Source organism: Mugil cephalus, chromosome 20, assembly GCF_022458985.1.
Source record: "Mugil cephalus isolate CIBA_MC_2020 chromosome 20, CIBA_Mcephalus_1.1, whole genome shotgun sequence".
Taxonomy (NCBI): Eukaryota; Metazoa; Chordata; class Actinopteri; order Mugiliformes; family Mugilidae; genus Mugil; species Mugil cephalus.
In genome coordinates, this window is record NC_061789.1 from 8,636,532 (window position 1) to 8,650,919 (window position 14,388).

The 14,388-nt window shown below is 42.4% G+C and overlaps 1 protein-coding gene across 1 annotated transcript in view; it reads right to left on the bottom strand.

Moving 5' to 3' along the window:
* LOC124997616 (ras-related protein Rab-26-like) overlaps positions 1-14,085 on the bottom strand; it is a 44,379-nt gene extending 30,294 nt beyond the window's left edge. The window contains exons 1-3 of the mRNA XM_047571449.1: positions 13,891-14,085; positions 13,538-13,776; positions 12,205-12,315 (exon numbers count right to left, since the gene is read on the bottom strand). Coding sequence (XP_047427405.1) covers positions 12,205-12,315; positions 13,538-13,723 — 297 coding nt within the window. The 5' untranslated portion in view covers positions 13,724-13,776; positions 13,891-14,085. The remainder of the gene's footprint in view (positions 1-12,204; positions 12,316-13,537; positions 13,777-13,890) is intronic.
* Between the last annotated feature and the right edge of the window lie 303 nt (positions 14,086-14,388).

Consider the following 14,388-nt stretch of genomic DNA (forward strand, 5'->3'; position numbering starts at 1 on the left):
AAAAAGAAGACGCAGGCATTTACCAGTGGGACATTCTACTCAGTAATTAACCTGCAGCGGTTCTCGAGCTCCTTACTCCATAGGAAAGAAGTCTCTCCTGGCTTGCAGTGCTGCTTTAGTTGATACAATAGATTTAATTCATTTGGGTTCTCTGACTTGTCGCTGCCAGTTCCCATCGTTCCCTTTGGTGGATTTAGCCGTCTGACCCAAAATGTTTTCGAAGACTGTAGAGCAGCCTATACAAGGGGTACAAACGGGGTGTCAAATGGTCCAATATGACCCGCAGGATGAATTTGCAAAGTGCAAAAATTACATAGAAGACTGCAGTCCACCTAAAACAAATGGAAATTTTTGGATTTGCCTTTTTTTTTTCTTATAAGTAATTATGCTGCGACTTTACTGCACCGGATCCCTTGAGATCAGATTAAGCTGTATGTGGCCACCGGACTAAAATCTGTTTCAGACTCATGCCTCAAAAAGTGTAATGATGATAATATATCGTTAGAAGCAGATTAACTGATTTACCTGGAAAGCTTTGACTAAATCTGGAAGATCCAGTCACACGGTGACACACAGGATTTGTGAAGCTGCACCATCCATTCATTATTCAGTTAAACCGCTGTGTGGGAGAGTCTTGACTCCCCCGGAAACCTTCCCCCTTGATCTTTCACACGGGGTAAAGTCACAGAGCACGGTGCTGGGGAAGCTCCGGGCTAGAAATCAACTTTCACAATTTCCATGGTTTCTTTTTATCAGTCAAACGTGAACACGTGAATACGTGAACACGTGTGCATTACGCAATGTATTTTACACTGAAAGGATAATTCCTGAAATCATTTTGCACTTTCATACAACGACAAAAAACCTCAAACTTAGCAAAGTCTAATACCTGATCCAAATTCATATGAGTAGAATGTTTACCTCAGATGAACACCAAAAGCTGCAGAAAGAAGATAATATCGGCAAGGATGATTTATTATGTTAAAACCGAAAATTGCTTCGTAACATGAGACTGCAATCAGTTTGAGTTTGACAGAAGACAAAATCCCTGGATTTCTTTCAACAACGAAGAACAGAAAAAGCTTGAACTGAGTATTGCACTCAACTTCATATAGGGCACCATTTAATAAGCACATTGTGCAACCTACCTATAATTACGGGCGCACAATACACCATTCACAGTGATTGGCTCCGTTAGCACTCGATAAAACGGTTTTGGAGTGTTTTGTTTGTAAAAATCTGTTTTTAGGGAAATGTTTGTCTCCGTGCTCGCTTTCAGAGCCGCCGCTCATATTTTTGCTTCAAGAGACCAATTTACACGATTCAGACGAGTCTCATTCCTTCAAAAACACTGTTGTCGCTCTTATACCGTTCTTGTGTTTTCCTGCAGGTGTACAGAAACAATCTTCTGTCGCGTACCTCGCGCAACCAACTCCTCTTCTTCTTCTTCTCGTCCGTCCAGTGATGCTCTCATTTTCCAACGCTCCACGCCTCTTTCATGCCGCGTTTAAATATTCATGCGGCTCCTCGGGGCTCACCTCTCCAGATCCCAGTGACATTAGGGCAGCAGGTGGCAAAGCTGCTTGTCATTAATTACAAACACCTCCCCAGGCAGAAGTGAACCTACCCCAACACACCCAATACTTTTAATTCAGCTAAGGCCCTTTCCTTGTGTAAAACACATTTCATAGCTCGGCCCTAGTTATGGAACCAGACACAATAACAACTTGTGGCAATTGAGGAGGGTGACACACATGCACACGCACACTGGCTGATGCGCGTTGTTCCCTCGCATCGAAGCTCATAATTCATCTTAATTCAATTCATTTTTCAAGGAGATAAGAAAAAAAAAAAAAAAAAGGCGGCCTCTTGCTGGCATGATTGTGCTTGGCACTTTAATTGCACCCACTCAGAAAATGCAGGCGGGCAGACAAACTGGCAGGCGGGAGAGTGGATAATGAAGAAATCAGTCAACCATCCCTCCGTTAACTATAAAAAAAAAAAAAAGAGAGAGAAGGAAATACAATAAAGCTCTAAAAACGTATGGACGCCAAAGAATCTAGTGAGAGATGGGGGGGGGGGACAATTATCGGCGAGCCAGTGGACTGTCAGCGACATCCACAATGACGGCAGATATATTGAAGAGGAGTGGAAGAAGATGCAATCAAGTCACTGCGTCGTTTTTATGATGGGTCCGTTATCGTCCTCTCACATGCCAGGGCTGCCTCTTTCCCTGCTGTCTTAGTTTGCCTCTGTTTTCATTACATTCTCTTTAAAAAAAGAAAGAAAAAGGACATTTAACAGACACCCAACAGTTTCTTTCTGTGGTATCTGTAGCTCATGGAGCCACATTTTGAAAACTAAAGAACTACACTGTTATTTTTACAAGGTTTAAAAATCCTTTTATGAGTTGCCATTTACAAAGGGGTTTAAATTTAAATTAAAAAAAAAAATAAGGAATTGAAATTATTTTGGAGTCCTCTATGTTCATTTTAATGTTAATTAAGTTTAGACTGGCCCATTGCTAGGGATGGGCATCGATAACCCATCAGCATGAAAAGAATCAATAAGCATGGAGCTTATTGATTCTTTTCATGCCGAATGTTTACGTCCCAGACCAGAAGGTGGGGGTAATGCAGCTAAATGGTATTTGCCAACCGCCATAACAGAAAGAAGAAGAAGAAGAAGAAGAAGCGGAATTACTTAGAAACATGTCATTCACATCATGTGATGCTCAGGTGACGACAATGGAGACGTTATGGCGGAGAGACTGAAACGGAACGAAAGTGCGGCTTCACTTCACCAAAGTCAAGTGACGACTTTATTGTCAATTATGACATGTGCAACACAACACAGGATTGAAATTACCTTCCTCAAAGGGCTGCGATGCAGCAGCAAAACAAAAATATGCAAGCGTTGAGAATATATAAAATATTAAATATACACATATATCCTGTATATACAAAGTAGACTAAAAAGAACATGACATAACAATATACAATATACATAAAGTGGCTGATGCAACCCTGAGTTGACTAGTGCAGAAAAGAATGGGGTTTTCTAGACCCAAAATTCACTGGAGGAACTGACAAGGGAATCGATAAAGAATCGAATAGATAAGCAGAATCGATAATGGCATCGGTATCAATAAAATCTTATCAATGCCCATCTCTACCCATTGCTGTATTTGTTACATGTAGTTCTTTAAACCTACGCAACATTAGCATGTTGATCATCGGTGTCAATAATGAACTATTAAATTAGCCTTTTAATAAGTAACAATCTCCAGTAGAGCTACAGTGTAGTGCCAGTGAAAGTAAAGCATCACAATCAACCGTACTGTTGCACAGAGAGGACAAACAAAATCTTGTTTGGTCGACGACAACACAAAAGCAGAATTCAGGTTAAAAAAACAAACACACTGAGACCACAGAGCTACCTAGATTCTGCCTCCACCACAGTCACAGTCATGAAGTGATGACTAACTTCCACTTGTTGCATGAGTCACTCTCTGAGAACCATCTGAACGTGATGACCTCATGTTCGTTTGGACAAAGTGTTTTTTTTGTTTGTTTGTTTTTAGCCACTGCACGGACACATCAAAATCGAGTCCACAATAACGTACAGCCTCTAAGGTCGGCTATGATGGTGGCGTGCAGAAGACACAAGTCGAAGGCAGCTAGTGTCAGAGTTTGGGGGCGTGTAAGAATGTAAACAGACTCACTTCTTCAGGGATGAAGTAATGAACAAAATGATTCATATCGTGCTCGTTCCCATCTCATCTATTTCAGAGCGCCGGCGCTTTAAGGACGGGCTGGCTCGTGAGTCAACGGCGCAACAGACGACAGCTCCCTCCGTGAGCGCGTGTGGCTGCGCATGGCTGCGTGCGCGTTTGAGTCCCACGCTAGAGCTGCAGTGTATGATGTGTTTTATTAATGATTCATCGGACTAATCGTCTCAGTTAATTGTCTGGTGGGTAATACATCAATGACCGTGATTTAAATGTTAAAAAAGGGTCCAAACGCAGCATCCTACACCATCAGAGGACAATATCCAACATAACTGGGTTTTTTGTAAATGCATATACCGTATACACCGATCAACCATAACATTATGACCACCAACTTGGCACATTTAGAGGTGCTAAGTTGTGGGATGTTTTTTTTCCCATTTAGCAAAAAATTGTTCCTCTTTGAAATGTTTTAAAAGATGTTTAACAGATCATTTGGCTGCTATTTTGTAATGTATTGTCTATGTATCTATGTTTTGCTGCTCATTTGTGTTAATTGGTAGTAGAAGATGAGATGAGATGAGATTATGTTAATATATTGTAATATTATTATAAGGTGGAGGCTTCAAATAAGGCCACATGTGTATTTTCTAAATAAAAAACCTGAAACCATGTTGAGAAGCCATACCTCCACTGATAGTACGCGCCATTTCCCCCTCGCAGCTTATGTTTTAAATCATTTCTCAAACCTTTGAAGCAAATATCAATCCGCCCGCATTCGCAAAAATGTGGCGACTGGTAAGCAGACGGTGCCATTTCTCACAAAGGTTATGCGCCAACAGTGATGTAAGAGAGACACTTCACAGGGTCTGGCTGCAATCAGTTAAGAGACAGGGAGACGGCGACGCACCACGGAGGCGGCGCGCCTGGATCTCCCCCCTGGTTCATTAACAGTTTCCGCATCTGTTGAGCATTGTTATCAGCGCGTGTGTTTGCGCACCACTCGCGTGCATACGCGCGTTGTCTGTGTCGTTGACAGCCACTGAGCGTGCTGCAGAACGGAAACCACACCAGCGTCTCACTTCATGATTTAACACATGCCAGGCAGAAAGCCACACCGCCTCCCATTAATGATCTATTGATGTAAGTTCATAAATGGTTTTTCTATGATTTTTAATACACAGTTTCAGAGCCAATTCCCCTTTTTTAATTAGAACGCGCAACGTTCTCACTGCCAAGGTAATTGAAATTAAATAGTTTCATCTAATTATAATTTAAGATGAGCAAACCGACCGTATAAAACATTTCCCCGCCACTGACACTCTAAGCTGATGCGACACAGAGAGGACACGCTGCCTGTTTACTGCAGGCTGACCAAACCACAGGAAACACAGGCTACAGTGATGGATCACATGTCGAGCTGGGACGACTGGCTTGGCATTATTCGGGTTCAGAGGTCACATCAGAAGTCAATATTTACAGTTCAAGGTTCATTTGGTGCGATGAAGGAGATGTACGTTTCCTCCGTGGACATTACAGTTGGTAATAAACTCAGTCTCCTCATCATTCTCAACTCATTCACCTTTCACGGGGAAAATATTAGAGATGTCTAAGAGGAATGAATAAATGGTATAAATAATAAAAAAAGGCCCAAAGATAAGCTCAAAGTGAGCCTAAGATCTAGGAAAATGTGGTAAAAGTGGAACCAGGAGTGAACTAAAGCGAGGGCAAGTCTCCCACGGAGCTGCTCAGTTCCGGCAGTCAGCATGTCGGATGTGGGAGACTTTGACAGGGGCAGGACGCACTACAGAGAACATGTCAACTTAACAGGACGTCTGGCGCTAATGTCTTTGTGACACCTTAAGAACACTTTAAGATCAGGTCAGACATGTTGAAGTGGCAGAAGAAGGACCAGTGGTGCAGTAGACAGCAGACATGTAAGGCTTGCTAAAATAAGGTGAAAATTTCCCAAAAGGCTCCAGAGAACTGCTATTCTGTAACATTTTATAAACCAAATATCTAGCCTAATATCTGCAAATGGTAAATTTACAGTAACTCTGACAGGGAATCCCTCCCTAGATACATAGAAAACTTACTTTCTTCATTATAACATGACGAATGCTCACACCACGCACCGCACACTGCCCACATGTTAAGAATAGATTTATTTCAATTATTCAGAGTATTTTTGTTCATAGGTGGGCAAAAGGATAAATTATGAATCAGTTAATTCTACGAACTGAACGGCGCGTTTCAACCAAGAAAATTAAGGTTATTGGACGAGTCCAGCTTCCGAAACCGCCCCCGCTGCTGCTGCATGTGTCAATTTCTGTACAGAAGTAAATGTTAGGTGAAGTCGGCGAAACTTTTCATTTAGAGCTTTTATCCTAATTAGGACAAAAGTGGGAGTGCTCTTTGGGGAGACACCGCGATGTGATGTAATTAAATGCAGGAGCACAGTCTGAATGCGAGGTCTTCTCGGAGTCTGACAATTAAAATGTCGAGCGAAGAATTCGCAGTCCCCTGATTCATAGCCCCCACCCCCCCACACCCTCACACACACACACCGAACCGAGTACACTCAAAAATAACATCAGAGGACAGTGAAATAAAAATCACCCTCAGAAGGCCCGTGTCCATTCTCACAAGGGACACAATATTAGGAATAATGGTAATAATGGTGGTTATGTCCTAAGTCCTGATGCTAGATTAAACTAAACCCTAACTTTCTGGTGTTCAGCAGCTTAGTCTTTCCGTTAACAGTTAAGCTACTTCCTTTGGGATCAAAGTGGTGGGAAGACGAGATGTTACCATCCGTATGCTAGCAGCACGGCTAAAAACAATAAACACCTCCATTGGATGTGAAGCACGGTTAGCCTCGCGTTTCCTTTCGCAATTGTAGGTCACAGAGTCATCTGCTCTCCCTAATGTTGGTCTGGAAATGTAAATCATTAAGATAAAGGTCCCGTGTACAATACCAACTCCAAACAGGATTAGATGAATTAGTATGCCAGATGTAACCCCCGTCTCTTAAACCTGTCAGGGACATTTTATGGAGCACTCTGAAACCAGAGCGCTCTCAGTAAATCACAGGGAGTCCTTTTCTGGGCCGCAGAGTCTGTTGGAACTGACTTCACGCCCAGAATCAAAGATATTTATACATACTGGGGGAAGGAATGATCACAAATAAATACGTGACTGCGCATGTTGTTCAGACGTTACTCAGGAGCAGGGGGGGGAGGACTGAGGTCAAGGATGGTCACGCATCTCGATCAAAGAGGGCGAACGCGCAGAGTGAGACAAAACGAACAAAAGCTTTTTTTTTTCATTCTTTAACTGAAAATACTACACGGGTTGAGTCAAAAATGTTCCCAAGACATTCTGGGAACCACAAAGGCCCTCGTAGAAATTTCACTTGAATCCATCTGATCACGGAGATGAAAGGTCGGTGATCCGTTTCAGCAGACGTCCTTCAGCGTCTGTCATCCCAAGTCGAATGAGAAAATGTTTTTAGCGTGCGGGGAGGTAAAATCTCTGGTTGCATAAGCGATCCGTCACTTGGGGCAGAGTAGACATAACCGACAGCTGAGAGCAGCTTTCTTGTCTCCGGGTAGAGGTGGGAAGTGGTGCTCTTCTCTCCACCGATGCACTCATGTCAAATGAGGAAGCTGTATTTGCCCGCGTCACGAAGCAAAGTAGATTGTGAAGAGGAGAGCTCGTCTCTCGAGTACATTCATCCTCATTTCCTTTGTCCCTTCCTCTTAAAAATGTTTTATTATTATTATTATTATTATTGAATTGGTACTTTATTTCCCAATAAAGACATTTTTTTTTTTTTACCCCAGTTACGGACACAGACTCTCCCCTCAAGCTGCTTTTTGGAAATGGTTATATTTACAGCTACGATAAATTCACCAGCTGCCCCGCTGCTTTTTTGGAATGGAGGTGCTGAGCCGAGCGAGAGAAAGAAATCTTTGCCTCCGGGCTGTGATGTTTTCAAAGAATAAACAGCGCATCACGTATATTTTTATAGCAAGAGTATTCACTAAACGCCAAATAAGACGTCACGGAAGAAAAAGTTGGAAAAATGAAAGATAGCTGAAATATGATGGATGGAAGTTTGGAGTTTGGTGAAAGACCGACAGACTTATCCACCACATTTGCTTTAGAGGAGGACATGACTGACACTTTCTTTTTTTATTTATAATGGAATTTCTACTGAAGTTACTAGTATAGTAACATGGTATTAAAAAACCCATCACAAAATAATTAAAAGTAACAGTGATTTCATCCTGTTGGCCCACAGAGCTGTAGGGCTGTCAAAATTAACGTGATTAATCTGATTACAATTTCAACGCAATCTGCAGCGCAGATTGACAGTCCAACCAACAAAGTATTATGCAAACTCTGCAAGAAGGAGTTTTCTTTTCAATAAAACACTTCCATCTTTAAAATATAACATTAACGCGAAGCATACGTTAGTTAGAGATTCTGCTAGCACCTCGGCTAATGCGTCACCCAGCTTGCAAATATCTGGCCACTCCTGCAACCACTGTTCCATGTAAGAGACCGTTCTCAGTTGCAGGCACGATAATTATCGTATTTGTACGATAAAATCACCTTCTGTACGATCAGTAATTCCATAAATCCCTTAGTGTACTACAATTTGATCCCTTCAATACATGGCTATTAGCAAACACAAACTGTGCTTTTAGTTTATTTAAGTAAAACTGCATTATAAGCTACACTAAGTAGGTGATGTTTTACTTGGCAGATAGTCCTGAGCAACGTCAGATATGTGTAAAATATACAAATTTTTAGCTTCTGGTACGATAATTTGTCATTTCCAATCTGGCAACATTGTAAATAAGAAGCGGTCAGATCTCCTCTTGTCAACATGTTAGTTTGTCGTTGTAGCTGCTGAAAGAGGAGGAACGGGGCCACATTAATGTGGAGAAATGGAAAAATAGTTTCAAGTGGTTTTGTTGAAACTGTTTTAATCAACACGTTAAGTGCACATATATTCCCTTCTTTCTTGAGTCGTTTTGCTGAATAAAAATGAAACGATTAATTATGAAGATTAAAAATGAAGATTAAAAATGAATGATATTTAATCGTGATTAATCGAAATTAATCCACTGCAACTGTGCGATTAATCTGATTTTTTAAAAAAATACATTAGAAAATCATTTGACAGCACTAGTTGATATATATATATATATATATTGTGGTATTTATAATCAGAGTCAGATTGATAACACTGCAATGAACAATCTCTCAAACACCAGGTACGTTCCCTGGTTGAAAGTAGTCCCAAACTACGATGCCCAGTTGTTCAAATACATGAATGCAAAAATCTGAGTAAAAAGTGGATTGTTCTATTAAAATATTAATAAAATTGATGAATCCATGCAATGCAGTGTAATTTTCTTGTCGAGTTAAGTGGAAGACAAGTGGAACAGACCTCAGTTGTTTCAGCCCAACATCTGTAGAGGTCGATTTATTACAGCAGGTGTGAACCAGTTTCGAAGCCACAGCTAAAAAAAAAAAAAAAAAAAAAAAAACAGCAAAAAGTTCTTAGAATGAACTGGTGCTTGTTAGTGGCTTCACCGGTGACACAGTTTCATCGTCTGATCTATTGGATGTGCATTGTAACACAGTGATTTTATTTCCCACATTTTAGTGAGACTAACGTTAAAATACAAAAAAAAACACTGACCTTGATGTTCGGCATGAAAATGAAAAATATTGAAAAGTTGCCTCTGGTTATAGAAGAAATAAATATTATATTCCATACACTGCGAGTCCAACCCTGAACCCTGAAGACGATTTGTTACAGAAAGGTAGAAAGCGGTGAACGGGATGCATTAAACATGGAACATGGAGAACACCTCAGAGGCAATTTGACTGAAAATTCTGAAAAATAAAAAGGTAAATTTGGCCTGAGCTGCAAGAGTCATTTACACCCACGCCTTTCACATAAAGCACAAAGACAAGCTCTGCCCTCTGGTCTATCATGGTCACTTGTCCGTCAATTAGCGCCGACGTTACTGTGGCAACCGATGGCCTCGACAACTGCGTTTTACTGGAAGCGTACTGTATTCGCTGGCTCTCTGTGAGGATGTCTAGCTTGAAAAAAACAAAAACAATAAAAAAAAAAAACAGGAGAAGGCGAGATTTATTAGTTGCAAGCAAATTTGTTTTAATTTCTATCACATGTTGTGTCCCTGTGAAAACTGAACTTAAAGAGTTTACATTTTACTCGTAGTAATTAGTGTAAACGGTCTCCCTCTTTGATTCATTAGCCAGCTACAATGGTGAATCTGCATCCAATTACTCTGACGCGCCTCAGAACCGTACTCCTATTAACACACAAGCTACATGTATGAATAATATCAAGTCTCATTTTTCACTCTTGACATGTACAGAGTCAAATTTTGCATCTGTGTTTTATTTATTTATTTATTTATTTTTTAAGGCTAACAATGCACCAGCGCAGCGCCACAATCCTGAGAACATGTCGAGGTTTAAATGAGGGCTTCAGTAAACAAGAGGGGGAAGAAAACATTTTTGCATCTCGCTGGAGCTTTGAAGTGGGAACCGGATCAAATCCCCACACAAGACAAATTGCTTTTCTTTCCCGGCAACTAAAAGGGGATCAAAACCGCCTTCCCTAAAAATAACGATCACTCCCCGTCTCTTCCCGTCTCTCTGTGCATCCTCCGTGGGAAGACAAACACCAAGGGGGCCTTCGAGGTCTTGTGCTCGACAAAACTTCAGGTCTCCCAGCTTCTTGGGAAACAAACTTCAAATTAATGAGTACGAACCTGGATAAAGTGGAACTGAGCTAAATAAAAACTTCCGCCAGCTCATACGCAAATCAGGCATATCATTATGACCACCGTCTTCATCTTAAAACAGTTGTGACTCATCAAGTAACATCCACATGAACATTGTATTATCTCTAGATCGTCAGTGTTATTTACTATTTACTGTCTCCTGTCAGTGGTCATAATGTTATGGTGTATTTTACTAGCACTATGAGACCAAACACAGAACGAGGACCTATGCAGATATGGAACGGGAGGACGACAATAACATTATTCACGTCGCACGGCTCTGTGCCTCGCCGCAATTAAATAAGTCAACATGACAAAGGAACCGACTACGCACTAAACTTTATGAGTTTTCTCCCCCCTTTCCTCCATTAGAGGTAAACGCGACGGGCGCAGAGGGCCGACGAAGCCGTCGTCCTCGCTCAGATAGGCCGCGAGTGTGCATCAGCGCCACAGACTGCGTTATCAGGGACGTTACATAAGTAAATAAATCAACTGCTCATCCGCCCACAAACTCATCCAACCCACACACACACACACACAGGGCCATACAATGGTTGGATACTTTGGTATCACACACACAGTGGTAGTCTTTGCGACTGTTGCAGGTCCAAGAGTATGTACGCTGTTGAGTTTATATAGAATAAAACATTTCGCGAATACGCCTGAGAGGCGCAGGAGATGAGTGAGAGTCCTGCTGCATATGTGAAAGTGCCTCTTGTTGCTACTGGTGAGTTGCAAAATGTCTCTTATAAAAAAGAAATAAATAAAAAAAAGCAATCTGGGGGTGTTGGAAAGAGGTGAATCAGACCTTTTTTAGTGGCTCAGGGCTACATTAGTTGCTACTAGTACAACACACCGAGATCTCCAACCATTGTGGGTAGTAGTGGGTGCGAGGATCTAACAAAAAGATGATATTTCTGGTAGTGCTGCATCGATTTTGTTGCTTTTTATATATAAAATGTCTATTGTGAACATTGTGCCATTGCAGAAATGCGTGAGCTGTCTGAGCTCATGGCAGATTTCTGTCTCATGAGCGCCTGAATGTGATCGTCGGAATCATAGACGGTACAAAAAGAGCAATAGCGGTGTGTGTAATCGAACATTTCCAACTGGCAGAGGCAGCGCAGAGCGCAGGATCAATTATACAAAAGCACGAATGAGTCTGGTGGAAGTGTAGCTGGGTCAGTGATAACGTGGCTCCGCTCTAGGGCCGCACCGATCGGACTCCGGCTCTGAAATCGCAAGTTGGCGCCGCCCGTATCCCCACGACAATAGCATCAACCAATGCAAGGAAGTGGCGACGCGTGGTCCATATTTATATACAGTCTATGGTTGGAAAAGACGGACAGGTTTCCTCCTGGCTGATGTGAGAACAATGAAACTAGCACATGACAGACGCCGTTATCACCCGGGGAGGCTTAAAAAAAAACGAAAGCATGTCAAACTAATTTAAGAAATCAATATCCCATCTTGCGAGACTTCTGAAACGGGAAATACTTATAGCTCTGGGGCAAGTTGAGACACTGAATGGCTGCGGAGGGATTCCATTAGCACATGGCCCCGTTTGACAAGAGGTAGTGAACGTGAAAGTGCACGCAGGAAGCGAATTTGCCTCGTTGTTCCACTTAAACTCACCCTGAAGTCTATCCCGACGGTGGAAATGAAGCTGCCGGCCAGGAACGCTCCATCTTTGAAACGCACCAGCAGGCAGGTTTTCCCCACACCGGAGTCTCCAACCAGCATGACCTGCACAGGAAAACGAACAGGAAATGTACAGTCAGAGGTGTGGGAGATGAAGCTAAATTCATCCTTGGCGCCTTATCGGTGACGGGGTGTTTGCTCATCGTGGTTACAAGTTGGCGTCCTTGGATCCTTGCTGCATGTGCGCACTCAACTGTCACACTTGGTTGCATTTTCACTCTCGCTGAACTGTGCAGGGCCGGGTTAAATGCTTCATGTGATTACTGTTATCAGGTTAGCCGGGGGACTGGGGGACTTAAGACTATGGAAATCGAAAAGGTGCCGTCACAGCAGGGTCCGTGGAGGAAGCAGAGCAGAGACGAAAGAGGAAGAGGATCAGGAAGGGATGTATCTCGACAAGGTCAAGGAACAGACGCACGACGTCGCGAGAGGTCGGTTTAAACGCCTCTCTTGCTGCGGAGCTTCTCCCTCAAAGAACTCTGCGTCTTGCATGAGTGTGCTAAAGGTGTATCCCAGTCTCTGGCCGTCTTTGTCTTTCACATTTAAATGCAGTTAGTTTCTTCAGTGATTCAATGCAGACTAATGATCAGAGGGAGCACAGTTCATCTGTTCCACTGCCAAATCAGATAAACTGGGATAAATAGGGAAACTTGATGTTTGGAAGTTGGGAAACATGCCTGATATATGCTCATCTACAGAAACTTAAGCAATGATGGACATTGTGAGGATAGTCCTCCAACCAGACACAAAACAAGTAATTTAACAAAAACATCCTTCAATTAATTTACTTCTTCAACAAAAAAAGCAACACAAAGCAGATAGCTGCTTGAAAAAAAAAAAAAAAAAAAAAAAAAAAACACGGAGTAGGTGGCACAAGTCCCTTGGAGCCATGTTGGGAGTGCACGCTGAGAACCTGTGGGTGTGAGTCTGTGTTTGTGTTGCGGTGAAGCGGCAGCTCTACGCAAACATGTGCTCTTCGCTCCACGAACGCAGACCCGCGCCGCTCAGGTGCGCCGTGCAACCAGTCGGCGCAGTGAATTATTCGTGCGCCGTTTGTTTCCCAGGTCGTCGATGTCGTTTATTGACACAGCTGTCCTCGTAGGCTTTGCTTGAATGAAAGGTCGCTCGTGGTGAAGCGGAAGACAATAAAAACACAAACAGCAAACAACTCACACAGCGGAGAATCGGCTCGAATGCAGATGTTTTTGTTGTTTTTTTTTAAAAAAACGGCACGATAACTACTTTTGCAGCGTGTTCGGCAGCTTACCTTGAAAGCGATGTCGTAAAACTCGCTGCTGTTGCTGATGGAGGGTCTGCTGGGATGGACCACCCCGTTCATCGGAACAATGCTCGGGCTGCCTCTCGCAGATTTCCCGGTCCCCTTCCCCGCGGGGCTGCCCGCAGACGGGCTGCTGGCGGCGGCTTTGCCTTTAACTGCCTTCTTGCGAGACATTTGTCAAGATCTCTGTGAATCTCAGCAGAATCGCACAAGCAAAGCACACGAATCTAACGAGGGTCGGTGCAAAAGAAAAAAAAAAAAAAAAAAAAAAAGAAAGAAAGAAAAAGAAAAAAGTTTAGGCAGCAGAGAAGTTAAACGGGCTGATTGTTATCTCTCTTCACCTGTGCGCTGGGAGCATGTTCCTCCACACCTCTCAACTCAAAGTGTAATTGTCGCGAAACGCAACATGCTCTCGCTTCCGTTGTTGATCCGCCGCTTCCTGCTCCTGACAGCTCGCTCTTTTCTCAGGACAACAGCTTCGGCGCTGCGCTTCGGAGCGGCTGCAGTTACATGTGATGTGGCACCAAACTCCACCTTGAGCGCAAAGCAATTGGGGAGCGTGGGCAGTAATGAAAAAACATTTTTTTTAATCCTCGCATTTGAAATTAATTTACCACATTTAATATATAAATATATAAAAAAGTATAGAAAAAAAATAAAAAATGAATCACTGTCAGTGATGTGGATGGAGGGCACAGGACGCTGTCCATGGTGCTGAAGAAAAGAATAATCGTCATCATTATTAGGAATATATTTTACTGATAGTCAGAAAATATTTGGATTATTTCTCCACGGACATATCATTGCCACACTCTGCTTTGTGGAATTAAATAAGTGCT